The 23,910-nt window shown below is 38.1% G+C and overlaps 1 protein-coding gene and 1 long non-coding RNA gene across 3 annotated transcripts in view; one reads left to right on the forward strand and one right to left on the reverse strand.

Moving 5' to 3' along the window:
- The window catches only part of pdzrn4 (PDZ domain containing ring finger 4), a 68,186-nt gene that overhangs the window by 32,420 nt on the left and 11,856 nt on the right, over positions 1-23,910 (forward strand). The window contains exons 2-3 of one of the 2 annotated variants that reach the window (XM_034112403.1): positions 7,130-7,401; positions 20,950-21,052. In XM_034112403.1, coding sequence (XP_033968294.1) covers positions 7,130-7,401; positions 20,950-21,052 — 375 coding nt within the window. Of the gene's footprint in view, positions 1-7,129; positions 7,402-19,959; positions 20,181-20,949; positions 21,053-23,910 lie in introns of those variants that run through there. The other variant, XM_071201756.1, reaches the window with a different exon arrangement.
- LOC117468342 (uncharacterized) overlaps positions 1-23,910 on the reverse strand; it is a 57,899-nt gene that overhangs the window by 2,967 nt on the left and 31,022 nt on the right. The gene's annotated exons all lie outside the window — the stretch shown is intronic.

The raw sequence follows: 23,910 nt of genomic DNA on the forward strand, positions 1-23,910 counted from the left end.
TTCAGTCCGGCCATTGTATAGTCGAACATAATGCAAACAACCACATTGTACAGCTGGAGTCGATGTAAATTGTGTGTGTGTGTGTGTGTGTGTGCTTCCATTTGTTCACAATGACACCATATCTGTCCGATTTAGCTGTGACGTTGAGTGGTTTCCATCACACACCCTTATCTCTTTGTAGCAAACACATCCGTTCTCTCACACACACACACACATATACAAACAAACAAACTCTTATCTTCTGCATTTCGTTTTCGCTCTTGTTTGTATTCAAGAGTGAAAACAGCATTTAGCCATCTTTGTTGCCATCTCATTCAACCCTGCGACACATTTGAAGGATGACATGAGCCCTCTCTCTTGAGCATACTGAAAGCCTCAGGCCCGACTGTGATTGGCTTTCACTGTAACTTTCAACCAGGTCCCAACACAAGTAGTCGACCATCCATTTCCACACATTGGGCTTATAGTAACCGCTCATAGTCGATGATGCGCCATCACAGGTGGCAACATGTAGTTGAGCCTAGCTGTTTGCTATCTGGTTGACCTGAATAGTCTGTGAAGTGATGTCAAGAAGTGAAATACAAGAACATACAACAGGTGAGCGTGATTAAGTAATTCACTTCAGAAACACTTTTTGATATATTCCATGGAATGCTCTTAACATCCCGACAGCAAGGAATATATTAAATGCTTTGACAATAAATACATTCAAATCTGTGGAAGCCGTAGCGCTGTAAAAAGCACGACCAATCATCTGAGCCGGCCCGGCTAAAGTAACTGGATGGCCTACCTGCCTGTATCGGGGCACAAACGTATCTCGTGCCCTCATTGGTCATGTGCGCGTTCGTGAGTTGGAGGAGGGGCTCTGTGAGGAAGTCTGAAGGAAGGGGCAGATTTTTTTCGGCTGCGTACTTTCAAATTCTAGCGCACTCGAGCCGGTTTCTCCATTCTTACCTACCCTACCTTTAAGGTTGTCCACCATATTTTTGCCAAATCAGGTCAAACTGAGTCTTCCATATAAAATAAAGTTTTTTTAGTAATAGTTAATTACATTGGCTACAAAGTTCGCCAATGTAATTAACTAAAGCAAGAAAGCAATATGAAGTTAAAGCTTGCTAACATGTGAGAAAGCAGCAACCAAGGAGTAGGAGCAAACATACAATGGGCCGATGATGAGAAACTAAGCTTACCGAACACATAAAGAAGACACACACACACACACATAGTATATTCTCAATCAATGTCTATTTATATAGCCCAATATCACAAATGTTACATTTGTCTCAGTGGACTTCACAATTTGTACAGAATATCAATACGATGCTGCCCCCCCCCAAACTGTATCTCACCACTTTGAACCTCGCCCTTTAAAGCAGAGCGTTCGCAGACAAGAAGCTTTAGTTTAGGGCTACTGGGAACCATTTTTATTGGCAATAGTAACCTTTAACTTGAGAGGATATGAAGGCTGAGCTGCATGTTGGTTTATTTCAGCCGTCCCCATAGACCGACGTGAACTATACTATTTTTACTGTTCTCGTGGAGCTTTCCTGTGTTATACCAGATGATGTAATGACTTGAAATTGTCTCTCCGACAGCTTGGTCAAATAAGCAGAGATGAGTAATGAGAAAGGAAACTTGCAATCAAAATGGAATTATCTGCTTGATATTGATGTGATCCGCACACCTACACGTCTCAATGTGGATAAAGAAATAGCAGTAGCATCTGTGCATGCTGGAAAACTCAAATATGTGAAGATGGAGGGGGAAATCTTTACTACAAGCCCTATGGGTAAAACTTATGGTTAGGGTTGGGTACGGTTATGGAGACAACTGCAAAATAGGTGTAATAATTGATGTGGACTATTAACCATTCAGATTAATCCACATCCTCCATTTGATTTAAACAGCCTTCTTTAACTTTTCTGTGCCTCTTTGTTGCTTCGTTGTGAGCTAAGTTTCCAAATAGCTTTTTCTAAATTCAGTGTATATGATGTAGGAAATGTGTGTTGCGCACACACACGTAAACACATTAAGGTTCTGAGCCATTATCTCCAGTCTTTGTCACATCTGCTGGCTATTAATCAGGCTCCAGTTAGCTCATCAACAGGCAGATTGAATAGAAGAACAACAGCAGGTAAACACGCGGCAGGTGTAGCCGCGCAATCACTTCCTGCTTTCCACAGCTCTGATTGGAGATTAATGTGTCCATCTGGAACTCATTACAATTAGAAAAAGGTCGTGGAACTTTCTCTATCATTTCTCTGTCACGGACAATCGGATGATGTGTGGAGGAGGACTTGTATGTGTCGAAAACACAAGAAAAGTCACAGGTTAGAGGCAGCCATTGGTTAATCCCTATCATAGCTGCATATGGCGGCTGATGGGGATTGATGGGCACTTTGGAACATCTGCCGTGCAAGGTCTAGAAGGCCTACTAATAGCAAAAAGAAAACCAATGCGGTAAACGTGTTATCCACTTTGCTGCTACTAAGCCCTTCAACAAGGCTAGAATATATGAGACACTTCCTCTTCATATCTCTAAATGTGTTCTCCCAATAATGAAGCTGACATTAGGCATATGCGTTCACATTTTAAGCCCTTGACAAACACTCTTAGACATCCGAAATCAATGCGAACAATCAATTTCCGGATATAACGGGCTGCAAATGAACTTCACACCCTTGGCATACAGAGGTTAAACTAATTGGGTTCCACTTAAACGCTTGGTGTGTGTATACTCACATGGACAGCTGTCAGTATGACATCTCTTCTGCACTGATTCGCACTTGGTACAACCTTTTCTAGTCTTGAAAACTAACGTTCCCAAAGGAGCACGGTCTACCTCCACCTCCCCGCTTTGCTGCTCATCTGCTTAAATCAGTATTATTTATATTGCACTTGTCTAATGGGCTTAATGGTAAGAATGCAATGTAAATAATGGATTTTGGTTAGATTTATTTGACAAAAGATAATGGTGCTAAACAGAATGAGATAAAATGCCCTCATTAAAGAGTTTTTCTCTGTCAGCATATGCTGCAATCCATTACATTAAACAGTCTCTTGGAAAAAGGTTGGAAAAAGCACATTTGAGTATAGCTGGTTGCAGTTTAAAATGTCAGCACCTGCAGGAAAAGTGAACCGTGTGGATAAAACAAGGAGAACATGCAATGTGCACCCTCCACTAAGATGTACTGACAACGTGCCCTTTAGAAAAAGCTCTCCACTTGTAGTTGCTTTACTGGAAGCTTTTACGCACCTAACTGTGGAGACATGTAAAAGTACCGTGAGGCTCCCATGTGTGAAAGTGAAACAGGTTGATTCTGAAAAGAGCATGTCTCCCTGTCAGAGCATGCTGGATAAAAAAAGGTCATTCTTGGATAAATGTGGTTTTCAAAAATAAAAGTCCTACGTTCTTTAATATGTGTGCTCTTTTAACTTTTTCTAGAGTAGTTTCCTTTGTATATCAGATGTAATGGCACTGACAAGATATATGGTATAGATTATCAGAGGTGGGAAGTTAGTTAAGTACATTTGTCTGGTATCAGTATTTTACTCCACTACTTATTTTTCTGACGACTTTTTACTCTTACTTCTGACATTTTGAACTCAAATACCTGTACTTCTACTTCTGACATTTTGAACACAAATACCTGTACTTTCTACTTCTTACATGTTTGAACACAAATACCTGTACTTTCTACTTCTTACATGTTGAACACAAATACCTGTACTTTCTACTTCTTACATGTTGAAACACAAATACCTGTACTTTCTACTTCTTACATGTTGAACACAAATACCTTACTTTCTACTTCTTACACGTTGAACCTCAACTACCTGTACTTTCTACTTCTTATATGTTGAACACAAATACCTGAACTTTATACTTCTTACATGTTGAACACAAATACCTGAACTTTCTACTTCTTACATGTTGAACTCAAATACCTGTACTTTCTACTTCTTACATGTTGAACCCAAATACCTGTACTTTCTAGTTCTTACACGTTGAACTCAAATACCTGTACTTTCTACTTCTTACATGTTGAACACAAATACCTGTACCTTTCTTCTACTTCTTACATGTGACCACAAATACCTGTACTTTCTACTTCTTACATGTTGAACACAAAATACCTGAACTTTCTACTTCTTACATGTTGAACTCACATACCTGTAATTTCTACTTCTTACATGTTGAACCCAAATACCTGTACTTTTCTACTTTTACTGTTGAACCCAAATACCTGTACTTTTCTACTTCTTACATGTGAACCCAAATACCTGTAACTTTCTACTTCTTACACGTTTGAACTCAAATACCTGTACTTTCTACTTCTTACATGTTGAACACAAATACCTGTACTTTCTACTTCTTACAGTTGAACCCAAATACCTGTACTTTCTACTTCTTACACGTTGAACTCAAATACAGTTACTTTCTACTTCTTACATGTTGAACACCAAATACCTGTACTTTCTACTTCTTACTGTTGACCACAAATACCTGACTTTCTACTTCTTACATGTTGAACACAAATACCCTGTACTTTCTACTTCTTGCATGTTGAACACAATACCTGTACATTCTACTTCTGCATGTTTGAACCCAAATACCTGTACTTTCTACTTCTTACATGTTGAAACACAAATACCTGTACTTTCCACTTCTTACATGTTGAACACAATACCCGTACTTTCTACTTCTTACATGTTGAACCCAAATACCTGTACTTTCTACTTCTTACATGTTGAACCCAAATACCTGCACTTTCCACTTCTTACATGTTGAACACAAATACCTGTACTTTCTACTTCTTACATGTTGAACCCAAATACCTGTACTTTCTACTTCTTACATGTTGAACCCAAATACCTGCACTTTCCACTTCTTACATGTTGAACACAAATACCTGTACTTTCTACTTCTTACATGTTGAACCCAAATACCTGTACTTTCTACTTCTTACACGTTGAACTCAAATACCTGTACTTTCTACTTCTTACATGTTGAACTCAAATACCTGTACTTTCCACTTCTTACATGTTGAACCCAAATACCTGTACTTTCTACTTCTTACATGTTGAACTCAAATACCTGTACTTTCCACTTCTTACATGTTGAACTCAAATACCTGTACTTTCCACTTCTTACATGTTGAACTCAAATACCTGTACTTTCCACTTCTTACATGTTGAACTCAAATACCTGTACTTTCTACTTCTTACATGTTGAACCCAAATACCTGTACTTTCTACTTCTTACATGTTGAACCCAAATACCTGTACTTTCTACTTCTTACATGTTGAACACAAATACCTGTACTTTCTACTTCTTACATGTTGAACTCAAATACCTGTACTTTCTACTTCTTACATGTTGAACACAAATACTTGTACTTTCTACTTCTTACATGTTGAAACCCCAAATACCTGTACTTTCTACTTCTTACATGTTGAACTCAAATACCTGTACTTTCATACTTCTTACATGTTGAACTCAAATACCTGTACTTTCTACTTCCTCACATGTTGAACTCAAATACCTGTACTTTCTACTTCATTACATGTTGAACTCAAATACCTGTACTTTCACTACTTCTTACATGTTGAACTCAAATTACCTGTACTTTCTACTTCTTACATGTTGAACTCAATTACCTGTACTTTCTACGTCTTACATGTTGAACACAAATACCTGTACTTTCCTACTTCTTCACATGTTGAACTCAAATACCTGTACTTTCTACTTCTTACATGTTGAACACAAATACCTGTACTTTCTACTTCTTACATGTTGAACTCAAATACCCTGTACTTTCTACTTCTCACATGTTAAACTCAATACCTGTACTTTCTACTTTCTTACATGTTGAACTCAAATACCTGTACTTTCTACTTCTTACATGTTGAACACAATACCTGTACTTTCTACTTCTCACATGTTGAACTCAAATACCTGTACTTTCTACCTTCTTACATGTTGAACACAAATACCTGAACTTTCTACTTCTTACATGTTGAACTCAAAATACCTGTACTTTCTACTTCTCACATGTTGAACACAAATACCTGTACTTTCTACTTCTTACATGTTGAACTCAAATACCTGTACTTTCTACTTCTTACATGTTGAACACAAATACCTGAACTTTCTACTTCTTACATGTTGAACTCAAATACCTGTACGTTCTACTTCTCACATGTTGAACACAAATACCTGTACTTTCTACTTCTTACATGTTGAACTCAAATACCTGTACTTTCTACTTCTCACATGTTAAACTCAAATACCTGTACTTTCTACTTCTTACATGTTGAACTCAAATACCTGTACTTTCTACTTCTTACATGTTGAACACAAATACCTGTACTTTCTACTTCTTACATGTTGAACACAAATACCTGAACTTTCTACTTCTTACATGTTGAACTCAAATACCTGTACTTTCTACTTCTCACATGTTGAACTCAAATACCTGTACTTTCTACTTCTTACATGTTGAACACAAATACCTGTACTTTCTACTTCTTACATGTTGAACACAAATACCTGAACTTTCTACTTCTTACATGTTGAACTCAAATACCTGTACTTTCTACTTCTCACATGTTGAACTCAAATACCTGAACTCTCTATTTCTCTCATTTCCCAAACAGCTGGTTCCTTTAGTCTGAATGTGTGTTTGGTGTGTGATCATTATTCTTTAGAGTCACTGCGTGCCTATTGGTTGGAACACGATCCGTGTATCCATCACTTCCTGGTCTTCTCTAAAGAAGAGGGACCAATGGAAACGTTGTCATGTAGCCGTTGTTCAGCATGGAAACATTCATTAGCTAACAATGACATTATTGTTCTATTAACATAAAGGGAGGTCAGGTACTCTTTAAAACAGCCGCTAGTTATGGGTACTTTTTACTGAAGTACATTTCGAAGTCCATACTTCTTTACCTGTACTTGAGTAAAGAAGTTTAGTCAGTACTTCTGTATTTTTCAACACGAGTATCTGTACTTCTACTTGAGTAAAGGATGTGTGTACTTTTGCCATCTCTATAGAATATGGTTTGCTTCCTTTTACATGAAGGAGGACAGCGTCTCCTAATGACTTGTCCTCTTCTTATCCCCCAGGTGAACGGGCGCAACTTCTCCAAGGCTGACCATGAGGAGGCAGTGGTGGAGGCCATCAGGCGAGACCCCATCGTTGTCCAGGTTCTCCGTCACACACCCACGAGATCCACGGCCGCTGTTGCACATAACCACAACTGCATGCAACAGGATGGGTGTGTGGTGGATGTGTGCACGCAAACAGACATCACCTTCGAGCACATTATGGCACTGGCGAAGCTACGGCCTGCGACTCCGCCCGTTCCTGACATCTGTCCTTTCCTTTTGTCCGACAGGTGAGGGAAAACACTTACTGTTAAGATAGAAGGTTATTGGTACGTCCTGAAATATCATGGACAAGTATTACCCCATATTTTGTTGACTGGAATCTGTGTTTTTTTTCCCACCCCAGATGAACGCCAAGCATCCCTTCTCTTGTGTTCTCTTATTTCATGGCTGTAATTGATTAGTTGTATCACCGTGGAAACCCCTAGACTAGCTAAGTACTTTTGTCCATGTGATATCATTATGCGGAGCCCAACCCGCACGCAATAATTGCTTCTTTGGGCAACATTCATTTCTTTAATGGGCACTTTTGCCGGGCGATTAAAGCCAATGGGCTGATAGAGCGAGCATTCTGGCGCTAAGTCCATTCTTTGGGCTATTTATAGGGCTTTGCAGGCTCGTAGATTAAATCAATATTTGTCCGATAAACTACAAATCTGCCAGTCTGGGTCGAAGATTATGGAGAGGCAGTTATCATGGTGACAATTTACAGAGGGTCATGGCTTTTATGGGGGGATTGGTTGATGTTTACATTGCTTGTTCGGAGATGTGTTGCAAAATTAGATAACTAACGTTTATGTCGTGTCTGCTGTCAGTGGGTTTTTTCTCATCTAGAAGCTATTTCAACTGGATGTGAACATAATATTTATACAGACAAAGCCATTCGAAATTATCGTCTTATTTCAAATAATGGATACTAACCACAAGACGCATGACTACTGTATGTGAACAAACATTGAAATGATATTTAACAAAGCTGTATTTTCTTGTTTTTGTCTATAGTTTGTCATTCCATCCACACCATGGAGCATGAGTTTTACGAATGTCCAGAGTACCTGTCCAATATCCCAGCAGAGGTGGAGAGGACTGAAGATTATGAGTATGAGGTAGGGGTTTTGCATTATTCTACAGTTTGAGCGTAATTTAAATGAGATATGTTTTGCATAACTTTGGTCCAGAAACATTTTCATTGGTATGCAATGTGTGCGCAGAGGTTGATTATTTAATATGCTTCTGTCATATCATATCCAACGAAGGTGTACAATGTCCAAACTTTTAAATATAATTTGTATTGGAATTTACCAACCAGAGTTAGGCTCTCCTGAGAGGAACCAGTTGCATTATCCTTCCTTTGATGCTTTTCATTTCATCAGGGGTGTTGGAAAGGATGTATTGATAGTGTCAATAGTGGAATTATCAGTTTACCAATAATGAAATAGGTGACAATGCTGTGATAAGCCAGGATGCACGCAGCTTAATTATTGTACAATACACATGTTTGGCTTTTTATTTCCACGGAGATTGAAGGCAGTTGGACCGCTGTTGTGTACACGCTATCTCAGGACAGGATCCACAAATATCCATAATGCTTTTATTCTCACAATCCCACACAAATACAAGAACAAATGTCCACAAGAATAATAAAAAAGAAATGTCTGTCCCTTGTGAAAGCTGCATCTATATACGTTGTTCCGCGGAGCATAAGAAAGACCTTGGGTTTAAGACGGGAGCCATTCTTTATATACCCTGACAGAAGAAGATCCCCTCTCTGTCGAGCCTCCCTGTTGAATTCCCAGGTGTTTCATTCACAGGCTGTTAGTTTCCCTTTCATCATGCTCTGACCTTCAGACAAATGTGTGTCCACTTTTCACACAGGCACTTCAAGCAAAGATGTGGTGAAAACCAAGCACTCACGGTTTGTTTGGGTGAGCAATGGTACGACCTTGTACTGATACATTACATTACGTTCAGTTGTGGCTGTTGCCATCTACTGTATCTTTTAAATGAGTCTTATGTATGTTTAGACTTCAGTCCGGTTTGACAGGACTGGAAATACTGACTACATAATTAACTGCTGTAAGAAAAATGCACTATATAGGACTTTTTTGAAAGTAAAAGCACTGAAGATGAAAGCCGTTATAAATTGTATAAAAACAAATTGACTACAATCCTTAGAAACTGTGGAAAAACGATACTTCTCTGAAAAATTAGAAAATGCCATAGGAGATATGAAAACCACTTGGAAGGTAATAATAGCATAATTAAGAAGAAAAGAACTGACAACAGAAACGAATTCAAGAAATTCCAAACTGAAGGAAAAACCCCAACGGATGTTGGCCGCAACCTGGCGAGTAAAATCAGCCCAACTTCATCTAAAGTGGATGATTTTCTGAAAACTGCAACCAACAGAGTATGTTCCTGAACCCAATCACAGAAATGAACTGCTTGATATTATTAATACTCAACATAGTAAACAGTCCAAAGATTATTTAGGACTTAGTATGAATATTGTTAAACAAGTTGCACCAAATATTGTAGCCCCCCTAGTAAATATATGCAATAAATCGTTTCAACAAGGTATTTTTCCCAATGAAATGAAAATCGCGAAGGTAATTCCGGTTTTTCAAATCTGGTGATAAATCTAGTTTTAATAATTATAGACCGATTTCTTTACTACCACAATTCTCAAAAATCCTGGAAAAACTCTTTAACAACCGTCTGGAGTCATTCCTCAGCAAATTTAATATACTATGCCCCAGCCAATATGGATTTCAGAAAAATCACTCTACTTCTTCAGCAGTAATTGAATTGGTTGAAGAAATTACCAACAACATTGAAAAAAAAATGATTACAGCTGGTATATTCATTGACCTTAAAAAGGCTTTTGATACTGTGAACCATACCATACTGCTTCACAAATTAGAACATTATGGCATAAGGGGTCAAGCCAAAGAATGGGTCAAGAGTTATCTGATAAATAGGCTACAATATGTGGACATAGACGAGGCGAAATCAAAACAATCTTCCTATAACATGTGGAGTCCCTCAAGGATCAATCTTAGGTCCAAAACTGTTCCTGATTTATAATTAATGACATTATCAACACCTCAGACATGTTAAAATTCATTTGTTTGCCGATGATACCACCATTCTCTGCTCCCATCATAATCTTGGTGATCTTGTTAAAATTGTTAATGCAGAATTGGAAATACTATGTACTGGTTTGCAGTTAATAAAATTATCCCTTAATGTGGCCAAAACAAATTACATGTTATTCAATACAAAGTCTGAGAGTAGAAATGACTGTATTATACGGAATTTGCAATACTGAGATAGAGAAAGTTGGTGCATGTAAATTTTTAGGACTCATTGTTGATGAAAAACTCAACTGGAAGCATCATATAAATTATGTACAAACTAAACTGTCAAAATAATAGGTATTTTGTATCGTACTAAGAACATTCTCGAGGAAAAAATACTCAGAACTCCTTTATAACAGTCTATTTCTCCCCTTACCTTTATTACTGCTCCGAAATATGGGGAAACACGTACGCAACAAATCTACAAAAAATAATAACATCCCAAAAAAAGTATTACGAATAGTCTGTGGTGTTGGTAAATATGAACACACAACTCCCATATTCAAAAAACTCAATCTATTCAAATTTGTTGATATAGTAAAACTTAAAACAGTACTGATTATGCACAACATTTACCATAACAAAATGCCTACTAACATTCAAAAGCAGTTCAAACCACAGTTAGGAAAATACCCAACCAGGCATCCTAACTGGTTGTATAGCAAGCCCTGTAGAACAACCATCAAATCACACAGCTTATCCATAATCGGAGTTAGAACGTGGAATGGACTTCACTCAGACCTTTCAAGTATTACTAGTCATCAACAATTCAAAACTAAAGTAAAAACAATTATATTTGCAGATTACTCCAGCTAACAAGTATTTGATATTCCCAGTGTTGCTTATATATGCATTTACTTTTTTCCTTGCCCTAACTGTTATTTTATTTATTTTATTTTTTTTCCAGTTTTCGTTAGTTTTCTTTATTTTTTTTGTACTCCTTAATTTCTATACGTTTTTGACGAAATATGTGCCATTACTATATTGATGCTAATGATGATGCACGGGAGGGCTACTCCCCATAAGCTATGCTTCATCGCCCTCCCGCTTCTACTAATTTTGTTCATTTGTGTGTATGAATTATACGTTTTTGTTTTTGTATGATTTTAGTAGAATAAATAAAAAAAAAAAAAAAAACTGAACCCTGTCACGCTGGAAACCAAAGTAACTTTAAGACACAGACAGATTGTGACAAATCCAAATTCCACGAAGGTTTTTTCCCACATTTGGAACAGCGTAGTTTGAGCTTCTTTACAATACATAACCCATTAAAGCATTTATTTTATTACCATGTTACTACCATATGTTCAAACTAGGCCTGTCAATGTTAATGCGTCAAGACATTAGTATTTTAAATTCAATTATCATTACTTTTGATTAACGTCATTACATTTTTATATCAATTGACAAGTACATTTTGAACATGAGACAATGTTTCAGGACTGATGTTTAATACATTACAGTATCTAATAACTGGCAACCTAATCCGCTTAATCGTCTTACTTTAGCATGTTAGCACTCTGAAGCTAACATTTGTTAACTCCCATACAGTCTGTACAGACAAGCGTCTCAATCCTCACAGACGCATCATGCCACACAGATAGTGTACCTCGGGTCAGTCTAGGTGACAGTGATGGGTGACGTTTGCTACCCTCAATGGTCCTCCCTGGTTTAATAGGCGCTTCCTGGTTCAGTGAACTGCATTGTGGGTCATTAGGATTCCTCTGCTGCCAGCTGTGGCCTCACCTTAGAGTGGATGGACGAGTATCCAGTGTGCGGGGTGGGTGGAGGGCTTGTGTTCAGTAATAGCAGTTGTATCAGAACAAGGTCGGCTTTACAACACACACACATAACACACACCCCATCCCCACTCCCACCAGACATACAACACACCAAATCAGCCGTCCACTTACCTCTGTCCACTCGTGTGTATCTAACTGAAACATGAATGGCTTTCCTCTTGGATGGAACAGAATAGCGCTGCCATTCAAGCATTACTTCTGACAGGTAGCTTCACTCCCCGGCTGATTGTCCACATGGGTACTCCTGCTGTCATAATACTACACCGCTACTGCTGCCAAATCTATCTTTTCATATATTGCCAAGTAGCAGACAGTGGATGCGGAAAGAGTTTCATAGCGAACTGTTTTCTTTCTTTGATTATTAGGGTAAAAATAAAGTTCAAACTGGATGAGCTAGCCTTTGCCGTATAATATGCCTTTGTTGATATCCTTTCCTCCATCAGTTGTAACCTGTTTTGGATGTATGTCTACTTCCGAGGCAAAGTAGAGTTGCCTAATGGCAGATTTTAATGAACAAGCTATTTGGGCTCCAGGTTACACAGCACAGTTAATGAAGGTGCCGCAGTCTGTCAGAAAGAAGCCAGATAGCTGACTGCCAAATTAGTTCAAAAAGAATATCTTAATCCACATTGGATGCCAATCAAAAAAAGGCTCGTTTTTTGTAATCCTCTGAAACAAAGTCATATTTGGAAGGCAAGAGCTGCTGCAAGGATATTTCATGTATGGGCCAAGCACCAAACACATTGGATCAGACATTGGATGCGACTAGTTACTTTGGCAATGCCTAATAATATACCTACCATCTATCGTAAACCAAGTTAATACTTTAACATCTATAATCTGTAATGCCTATTCAAGATAGGGTTACATTTAAAAGAGCCCTGCCAACAATGAATGGTTTGTGTTTCGTCTACTAATGTGTTCATACGGACCATAAAAGCAATGAATCAGACGAACACATCTTAAAGAACGTGACAAACACCACGGTATCAATGAGAAACCTCTCGTATGAAAGCTTTCCCAGCTATACCCTTTCAAAACTGCTCTAAAAATGGCCGCTTAAATAAACGAGCCATTGAACATCAAGCACAGCATTCATTTATTTTGAGTGAAACATTAGTAACTGCTCGTTCATATGCAATGTTGCAAACAGATGTTTAATGAGGCAAGACAGCAGCCCCTTTGATCTCGTCTTATATATGTAACTAGCATGTGGTAAATGTGAGCTCTCCCATTTTAAATTGAGCGACAACATACTGTAAATTAAGTAGATGTATTCCATGAATGTTCACAATGCATTTTAAGCCACATGAAATTAGATTGAGTGCACTGCTGTGCCGTAATTTACCCCCACAGTGGCACGATGTAGCATCCAATCATCACTAATACAGCCGCTCTATGGTTGGAGTTATGCATCTTTACCAGTGGGCCACAATAACTGGTGCCAGTAATCCAGCGTACCCCCGATGTGCACTGACATAAAGACTGTCTGAACTCACTGTATGCAGCTGCCATTTCACTGCCAGGCTTTGTTGAAATCAAACCAGTGTAGTAAACTGGTGAGAAATGTGGTGTAACAATATTATAAACTCATAACACAGCCCAACCTTTGAAGGTCAGGTCTGTCTGCACAGAGGGTTAAATGCCACGGAAATTAATTACTTCCCCTGTCAATCTCTGCTATCGTGGTTTCCCATGACAGAGAAATGGTCGGGGCTTAATTCATGCCCCAACCCTCATCCCCCTTTTTACCCCCCAACTTCCACCGCGCTCAAATGAATTTTGCAGCATGGGGTTAATAAAGATTAACCCTTGAGTTATCTTAATGTGATTACCTTTTATACACAGCACTGCAGAGATTAAAAGGAGCCAGTAGTGAGGCGGGCTAAATTTAGAGACATTTCCTGTGGGAATGGACGGGATCAGCCAATGAAATGCCTTCATCGCCAAAGGTACCTGCCCCTTTATACCGCCACACGCTGGGTTCAGTCTGATCTCACAGGCTTTCGTTTCATTGATTTACAGGACACATGCTGGGGCTTTGTGTATGTGTTTGATGTGTCCCATAGTTCTGTGTGTGTGTGTGTGTGTGTGTAAGTGTTAATAATGTTTTCTAAAAATCACATCCTAAAGGTAACATTTGTTATTATTACCGCATTCGTGCTGCGTAATGTGTGGTCTTAAACAACGAGTTCCAGAACATTCATATGAACACCACCCTCAGGCCTACACAACTCTGAGCAAGGTTCGAGACAAATAAAAAAAACGTCATGGTTTCTTCGTGCTTTGTTGTCACTCAATTGCAGGAAACAAAGCCCTGAGGAAGTGCGCCAGACATTGAAGCAATTGTCAAATTACATTACATGTCACTCGTTAGTCGCTTTTATCCAAAGCGACTTACATACTCAATACTGTGGAGCAATTTGGGGTGAAGTGTCTTGCCCAGGGACATGCTGACTGCAGTGGGGTTTGAAGCTGTTACCCCCTGATCCGAACACCAACGCACAACCACTGCGCCACACGCCTCGGTGGTACTACAACTTCCATGTCTGTCTCTGACGTCATTCGGCCCAAAAAAGACCTTTCCCATTGACTCCCATTGAGAAAAAGACATCTGTACTTCAGCACATTTCAAATCAACTACCCAGTACAAACACATGAACGGTCCTTAAATCATTAGGGCCTAAAAGTTGTAGAATGAGCTAAAAGCCGAATCCAGAGTAAGTTTCTCTCGATGTGATGCTCTATGGCAGGGGTGTCAAACTAAATTTCATCGCGGGCCACATCAGCATTATGGTTGCACTCAAAGGGCCGGTTGTAACTTTAAGACTATATAAAAAAAAGACATATATAAATATTGAATATATATAAAATAATGTGTTATATCACAATATTGCCTCTGCATTGGATTATTATCGGATAGGGTAATAACTTCATAATTAACTACGTCTGAAAGCAGAAGTCTAGGGAAAATAATTGCACGTCTCTTCAGTGAAAATGTCACAATATGATTTTAAAAGAAAAGCCACATTCTGGAAAAACAAAACAAAAAAAGTAAACATTTTGAAAACCAAATCTATTTATGAGAAAAAAAGGCATATTTTGACAAAAAAAGTCAAATTTGAGAGTGCATTGTGGGACATGTAGTTTATGGGCAACGTGCTTCGGTAAAGTAGCATGTAAACATATTATATTCTTTGCAAGCTCTTGTGGGGCCACAGAAAATGAAGTCGCGGGCCGGATTTGGCCCCCGGGCCTTGAGTTTGACACCCCTGCTCTATGGGGTCAGATTGGGTTCTTCCGCTCTCTAGAGTCAGGCCATGTTGGTCTACACATACATGTCCTTTGTAGGTTTCCACATTACGACTTAAAGTTCATGAACACATGGTTATCGGATTATTGATTATTGATTATTGAGATGGGACCACCATGGCTCTGCACTCTCAAGCTACAAGTTTACTTTAATGTACTTAATGTTTCTTCTTTATCCTCCAGAGAGAGCATATATCATGATCAACGCTTGAATTATTATTTCTGTAGTAGGAATGCATTTGGTAGTGTTAGGGTTAGGGTTAGGGACGATAGATCAATGTTCCTAAAAGCAATCGCACTACTTCTGCAGAAACCAAACCATGTGAAAAGATTAGTGACAGGGCCATCGAGCGAAACACATCAAGTCTCCCACGGGGTGGTATTGTTTCTGCTGCGTCTTACAGCAGAAGTGTAAACTCCAGGTTTGAAATGAAATGGTTTTGGAATCCATCGGATCTAACGGGAATAACGTGAACTGAAAACATGGAAACATAATTGTGTTTTAAATGGTTTGTGTGTAACAGGAAGTGGAGCTGTGCAGGCAGAACAGCCAGGAGAAACTGGGCTTGACGCTGTGCTACAGGACCGACGATTGAGGAGGACACCGGCATCTATGTCAGCCAGGTAGGAACGGATGTTCTCTCCCCTGCATTAATAGGAGTCAAAACATTAACCGATTTAATGGTAATCGTTAAATCAAACTCCGATCATTAGTTTCCTTAGAGCAGGAAGTTATTATAATATGGCATTTGAATTCCCATCATTACACCCTGAAGCAAGGAGAATGTGGAACTGAATGAGGGAGGAAGGAGGAAAAAGTGTTTGCAAGTCAGATATCTACTCTGAATGAGCCACGCATGGCCAGCGAGGAAGTCAGGTTTGAAATGCCATTCCCGTCCTGCGGTCCCTCCTCCTTTGACTCGTTTTAATTGAAGGTTTTAATGAGCTAAAACCTTCTTATCACAGTATGTTAAATTACACATTTACTGTAGCCGTCTGAATACCAAACACCCAACAAAGAGGGGATATATTACAGAGATTCTATTTATTTTAATTTGCAGCTTAGAGTAAAACTTCCTCTTGCAATAAAAGTACACTTTCAAAGACAAAAGTAAATGAATGGATGATAGAAGGATGTGGGTTTTAGGCACTAAAAGTGGAATTTCAATTTTTTTTAAATCTGACTGCAGGTGCATGTTTCAATCCCCTTGTGAACAGAATAAGCTGCTATGAGGAGAAGAATGCCTCCATAAGGATACGAATGTCATAGTTAGTGTATTTAGCTCCTTGCAGTCTTAAAATAATAGGGTGTATATACATCTGTGAACTCTGCCAGCTTTTCCCCTTGTGTCACCTGCTCTTCTTGAACTAGACGAATAATCTGAATACAAAACTCGCTGAAGCGCAACAGATTGTGAAAGCGGTCTCCCAACAACAGACGCGTCTATTTTTGTATGTTTGATAAAGGGATGAGAATGCTATTTCTCTCATTAAATGTATTTATGGATAGCATCGGTGCAACTTTGGGAAGTGCGTGATTCTTTTCTCCATTTCCACTAGGGTCTTTTTTGTTCCCACATGTCGCTATTGCTCTTGATCTTCAATGCAAGAACAACAAAGTTTAGAAAAATGGCTATTGAGCGCTTCGTGTGCTGGGATGCACTTAGAAAAATATGAGATTCATTCAGAAAAATAGAATCATTTCTGTGGAATAAACTATTGTTTTTGTTTGGGTTGAATCTTGTATGACTCACATGTTCTTGTGTCTAGTGTCAAACCCAAATACCTGTACTTTCTACTCTTACACGTTGAACTCAAATACCTGTACTTTCTACTCTTACATGTTGAACCAAATACCTGTACTTTCTACTTCTTACACGTTGAACTCAAATACCTGTACTTTCTACTTCTTACATGTTGAACACAAATACCTGTACTTTCTACTTCTTACATGTTGAACACAAATACCTGTACTTTCTACTTCTTACATGTTGAACACAAATACCTGTACTTTCTACTTCTTACATGTTGAACACAAATACCTGTACTTTCTACTTCTTACATGTTGAACACAAATACCTGTACTTTCTACTTCTTACATGTTGAACCAAATACCTGTACTTTCTACTTCTTACATGTTGAACCAAATACCTGTACTTTCTACTTCTTACATGTTGAACACAAATACCTGTACTTTCTACTTCTTACATGTTGAACCAAATACCTGTACTTTCTACTTCTTACATGTTGAACCAAATACCTGTACTTTCTACTTCTTACATGTTGAACCAAATACCTGTACTTTCTACTTCTTACATGTTGAACAAATACCTGTACTTTCTACTTCTTACATGTGAACCAAATACCTGTACTTTCTACTTCTTACATGTTGAACCAAATACCTGTACTTTCTACTTCTTACATGTTGAACCAAATACCTGTACTTTCTACTTCTTACATGTTGAACTCAAATACCTGTACTTTCTACTTCTTACATGTTGAACTCAAATACCTGTACTTTCTACTTCTTACATGTTGAACTCAAATACCTGTACTTTCTACTTCTTACATGTTGAACTCAAATACCTGTACTTTCTACTTCTTACATGTTGAACCAAATACCTGTACTTTCTACTTCTTACATGTTGAACCAAATACCTGTACTTTCTACTTCTACTGTTGTTGAACCAAATACCTGTACTTTCTACTTCTTACATGTTGAACTCAAATACCTGTACTTTCTACTTCTTACATGTTGAACCAAATACCTGTACTTTCTACTTCTTACATGTTGAACCAAATACCTGTACTTTCTACTTCTTACATGTTGAACTCAAATACCTGTACTTTCTACTTCTTACATGTTGAACTCAAATACCTGTACTTTCTACTTCTTACATGTTGAACTCAAATACCTGTACTTTCTACTTCTTACATGTTGAACTCAAATACCTGTACTTTCTACTTCTTACATGTTGAACTCAAATACCTGTACTTTCTACTTCTTACATGTTGAACAAATACCTGTACTTTCTACTTCTTACATGTTGAACACAAATACCTGTACTTTCTACTTCTTACATGTTGAACGCAAATACCTGTACTTTCTACTTCTTACATGTTGAACACAAATACGTGTACTTTCTACTTCTTACATGTTGAACTCAAATACCTGTACTTTCTACTTCTTACATGTTGAACTCAAATACCTGTACTTTCTACTTCTTACATGTTGAACTCAAATACCTGTACTTTCTACTTCTTACATGTTGAACACAATACCTGTACTTTCTACTTCTTACATGTTGAACCAAATACCTGTACTTTCTACTTCTTACATGTTGAACACAAATACCTGTACTTTCTACTTCTTACATGTTGAACTCAAATACCTGTACTTTCTACTTCTCACATGTTGAACTCAAATACCTGTACTTTCTACTTCTTACATGTTGAACTCAAATACCTGTACTTTCTACTTCTTACATGTTGAACACAAATACCTGTACTTTCTACTTCTTACATGTTGAACTCAAATACCTGTACTTTCTACTTCTTACATGTTGAACACAAATACCTGTACTTTCTACTTCTTACATGTTGAACTCAAATACCTGTACTTTCTACTTCTCATGTTGAACTCAAATACCTGTACTTTCTACTTCTTACATGTTGAACTCAAATACCTGTACTTTCTACTTCTTACATGTTGAACTCAAATACCTGTACTTTCTACTTCTTACATGTTGAACACAAATACCTGTACTTTCTACTTCTTACATGTTGAACTCAAATACCTGTACTTTCTACTTCTTACATGTTGAACACAAATACCTGTACTTTCTACTTCTTACATGTTGAACTCAAATACCTGTACTTTCTACTTCTTACATGTTGAACTCAAATACCTGTACTTTCTACTTCTACATGTTGAACTCAAATACCTGTACTTTCTACTTCTCACATGTTGAACTCAAATACCTGAACTCTCTCTCTCTCTCATTTCCCAAACAGCTGGTTCCTTTAGTCTGAATGTGTGTTTGGTGCGTGATCATTATTCTTTAGAGTCATTGCGTGCCTATTGGTTGGAACACGATCCGTGTATCCATCACTTCCTGGTCTTCTCTAAAGAAGAGGGACCAATGGAAACGTTGTCATGTAGCCGTTGTTCAGCATGGAAACATTCATTAGCTAACAATGACATTATTGTTCTATTAACATAAAGGGAGGTCAGGTACTCTTTAAAACAGCCGCTAGTTATGGGTACTTTTTACTGAAGTACATTTCGAAGTCCATACTTCTTTACCTGTACTTGAGTAAAGAAGTTTAGTCAGTACTTCTGTATTTTTCAACACGAGTATCTGTACTTCTACTTGAGTAAAGGATGTGTGTACTTTTGCCATCTCTATAGAATATGGTTTGCTTCCTTTTACATGAAGGAGGACAGCGTCTCCTAATGACTTGTCCTCTTCTTATCCCCCAGGTGAACGGGCGCAACTTCTCCAAGGCTGACCATGAGGAGGCAGTGGTGGAGGCCATCAGGCGAGACCCCATCGTTGTCCAGGTTCTCCGTCACACACCCACGAGATCCACGGCCGCTGTTGCACATAACCACAACTGCATGCAACAGGATGGGTGTGTGGTGGATGTGTGCACGCAAACAGACATCACCTTCGAGCACATTATGGCACTGGCGAAGCTACGGCCTGCGACTCCGCCCGTTCCTGACATCTGTCCTTTCCTTTTGTCCGACAGGTGAGGGAAAACACTTACTGTTAAGATAAGAAGGTTATTGGTACGTCCTGAAATATCATGGACAAGTATTACCCCATATTTTGTTGACTGGAATCTGTTTTTTTTCCACCCCAGATGAACGCCAAGCATCCCTTCTCTTGTGTTCTCTTATTTCATGGCTGTAATTGATTAGTTGTATCACCGTGGAAACCCCTAGACTAGCTAAGTACTTTTGTCCATGTGATATCATTATGCGGAGCCCAACCCGCACGCAATAATTGCTTCTTTGGGCAACATTCATTTTCTTTAATGGGCACTTTTGCCGGGCGATTAAAGCCAATGGGCTGATAGAGCGAGCATTCTGGCGCTAAGTCCATTCTTTGGCTATTTATAGGGCTTTGCAGGCTCGTAGATTAAATCAATTTGTCCGATAAAACTACAAATCTGCCAGTCTGGGTCGAAGATTATGGAGAGGCAGTTATCATGGTGACAATTTACAGAGGTCATGGCTTTTATGGGGGGATTGGTTGATGTTTACATTGCTTGTTCGGAGATGTGTTGCAAAATTAGATAACTACGTTTATGTCGTGTCTGCTGTCAGTGGGTTTTTTTCTCATCTAGAAGCTATTTCAACTGGATGTGAACATAATATTTATACAGACAAAGCCATTCGAAAATTATCGTCTTATTTCAAATAATGGATACTAACCACAAGACGCATGACTACTGTATGTGAACAAACATTGAAATGATATTTAACAAAGCTGTATTTTCTTGTTTTTGTCTATAGTTGTCATTCCATCCACACCATGGAGCATGAGTTTTACGAATGTCCAGAGTACCTGTCCAATATCCCAGCAGAGGTGGAGAGGACTGAAGATTATGAGTATGAGGTAGGGTTTTGCATTATTCTACAGTTTGAGCGTAATTTAATGAGATATGTTTTTGCATAACTTTGGTCCAGAAACATTTTCATTGGTATGCAATGTGTGCGCAGAGGTTGATTATTTAATATGCTTCTGTCATATCATATCCAACGAAGGTGTACAATGTCCAAACTTTTAAATATAATTTGTATTGGAATTTACCAACCAGAGTTAGGCTCTCCTGAGAGGAACCAGTTGCATTATCCTTCCTTTGATGCTTTTCATTTCATCAGGGGTGTTGGAAAGGATGTATTGATAGTGTCAATAGTGGAATTATCAGTTTACCAATAATGAAATAGGTGACAATGCTGTGATAAGCCAGGATGCACGCAGCTTAATTATTGTACAATACACATGTTTGGCTTTTTATTTCCACGGAGATTGAAGGCAGTTGGACCGCTGTTGTGTACACGCTATCTCAGGACAGGATCCACAAATATCCATAATGCTTTTATTCTCACAATCCCACACAAATACAAGAACAAATGTCCACAAGAATAATAAAAAAGAAATGTCTGTCCCTTGTGAAAGCTGCATCTATATACGTTTGTTCCGCGGAGCATAAGAAAGACCTTGGGTTTAAGACGGGAGCCATTCTTTATATACCCTGACAGAAAGAAGATCCCTCTCTGTCGAGCCTCCCTGTTGAATTCCCAGTGTGTTTCATTCACAGGCTGTTAGTTTCCCTTTCATCATGCTCTGACCTTCAGACAAATGTGTGTCCACTTTTCACACAGGCACTTCAAGCAAAGATGTGGTGAAAACCAAGCACTCACGGTTTGTTTGGGTGAGCAATGGTACGACCTTGTACTGATACATTACATTACGTTCAGTTGTGGCTGTTGCCATCTACTGTATCTTTTAAATGAGTCTTATGTATGTTTAGACTTCAGTCCGGTTTGACAGGACTGGAAATACTGACTACATAATTAACTGCTGTAAGAAAAATGCACTATATAGGACTTTTTTGAAAAGTAAAAGCACTGAAGATGAAAGCCGTTATAAATTGTATAAAAACAAATTGACTACAATCCTTAGAAACTGTGAAAAACGATACTTCTCTGAAAAATTAGAAAATGCCATAGGAGATATGAAAACCACTTGGAAGGTAATAAATAGCATAATTAAGAAGAAAAGAACTGACAACAGAAACGAATTCAAGAAATTCCAAACTGAAGGAAAAACCCCAACGGATGTTGGCCGCAACCTGGCGAGTAAAATCAGCCCAACTTCATCTAAAGTGGATGATTTTCTGAAAAACTGCAACCAACAGAGTATGTTCCTGAACCCAATCACAGAAAATGAACTGCTTGATATTATTAATACTCAACATAGTAAACAGTCCAAAGATTATTTAGGACTTAGTATGAATATTGTTAAACAAGTTGCACCAAATATTGTAGCCCCCCTAGTAAATATATGCAATAAATCGTTTCAACAAGGTATTTTTCCCAATGAAATGAAAATCGCGAAGGTAATTCCGGTTTTCAAATCTGGTGATAAATCTAGTTTTAATAATTATAGACCGATTTCTTTACTACCACAATTCTCAAAAATCCTGGAAAAACTCTTTAACAACCGTCTGGAGTCATTCCTCAGCAAATTTAATATACTATGCCCCCCCAGCCAATATGGATTTCAGAAAAATCACTCTACTTCTTCAGCAGTAATTGAATTGGTTGAAGAAATTACCAACAACATTGAAAAAAAATGATTACAGCTGGTATATTCATTGACCTTAAAAAGGCTTTTGATACTGTGAACCATACCATACTGCTTCACAAATTAGAACATTATGGCATAAGGGGTCAAGCCAAAGAATGGGTCAAGAGTTATCTGATAAATAGGCTACAATATGTGGACATAGACGAGGCGAAATCAAACAATCTTCCTATAACATGTGGAGTCCCTCAAGGATCAATCTTAGGTCCAAAACTGTTCCTGATTTATATTAATGACATTATCAACACCTCAGACATGTTAAAATTCATTTTGTTTGCCGATGATACCACCATTCTCTGCTCCCATCATAATCTTGGTGATCTTGTTAAAATTGTTAATGCAGAATTGGAAATACTATGTAACTGGTTTGCAGTTAATAAATTATCCCTTAATGTGGCCAAAACAAATTACATGTTATTCAATACAAAGTCTGAGAGTAGAAATGACTGTATTATACGGATTTGCAATACTGAGATAGAGAAAGTTGGTGCATGTAAATTTTTAGGACTCATTGTTGATGAAAAACTCAACTGGAAGCATCATATAAATTATGTACAAACTAAACTGTCAAAAATAATAGGTATTTTGTATCGTACTAAGAACATTCTCGAGGAAAAAATACTCAGAACTCTTTATAACAGTCTATTTCTCCCTTACCTTTATTACTGCTCGAAATATGGGGAAACACGTACGCAACAAATCTACAAAAAATAATAACATCCCAAAAAAAAGTATTACGAATAGTCTGTGGTGTTGGTAAATATGAACACACAACTCCCATATTCAAAAAACTCAATCTATTCAAATTTGTTGATATAGTAAAACTTAAAACAGTACTGATTATGCACAACATTTACCATAACAAAATGCCTACTAACATTCAAAAGCAGTTCCAAACCACAGTTAGGAAATTACCCAACCAGGCAATCCTAACTGGTTGTATAGCAAGCCCTGTAGAACAACCATCAAATCACACAGCTTATCCATAATCGGAGGTAGAACGTGGAATGGACTTCACTCAGACCTTTCAAGTATTACTAGTCATCAACAATTCAAACTAAAGTAAAAAACAATTATATTTGCAGATTACTCCAGCTAACAAG

This window comes from Pseudochaenichthys georgianus, chromosome 23, assembly GCF_902827115.2.
Source record: "Pseudochaenichthys georgianus chromosome 23, fPseGeo1.2, whole genome shotgun sequence".
Classification (NCBI taxonomy): Eukaryota; Metazoa; Chordata; class Actinopteri; order Perciformes; family Channichthyidae; genus Pseudochaenichthys; species Pseudochaenichthys georgianus.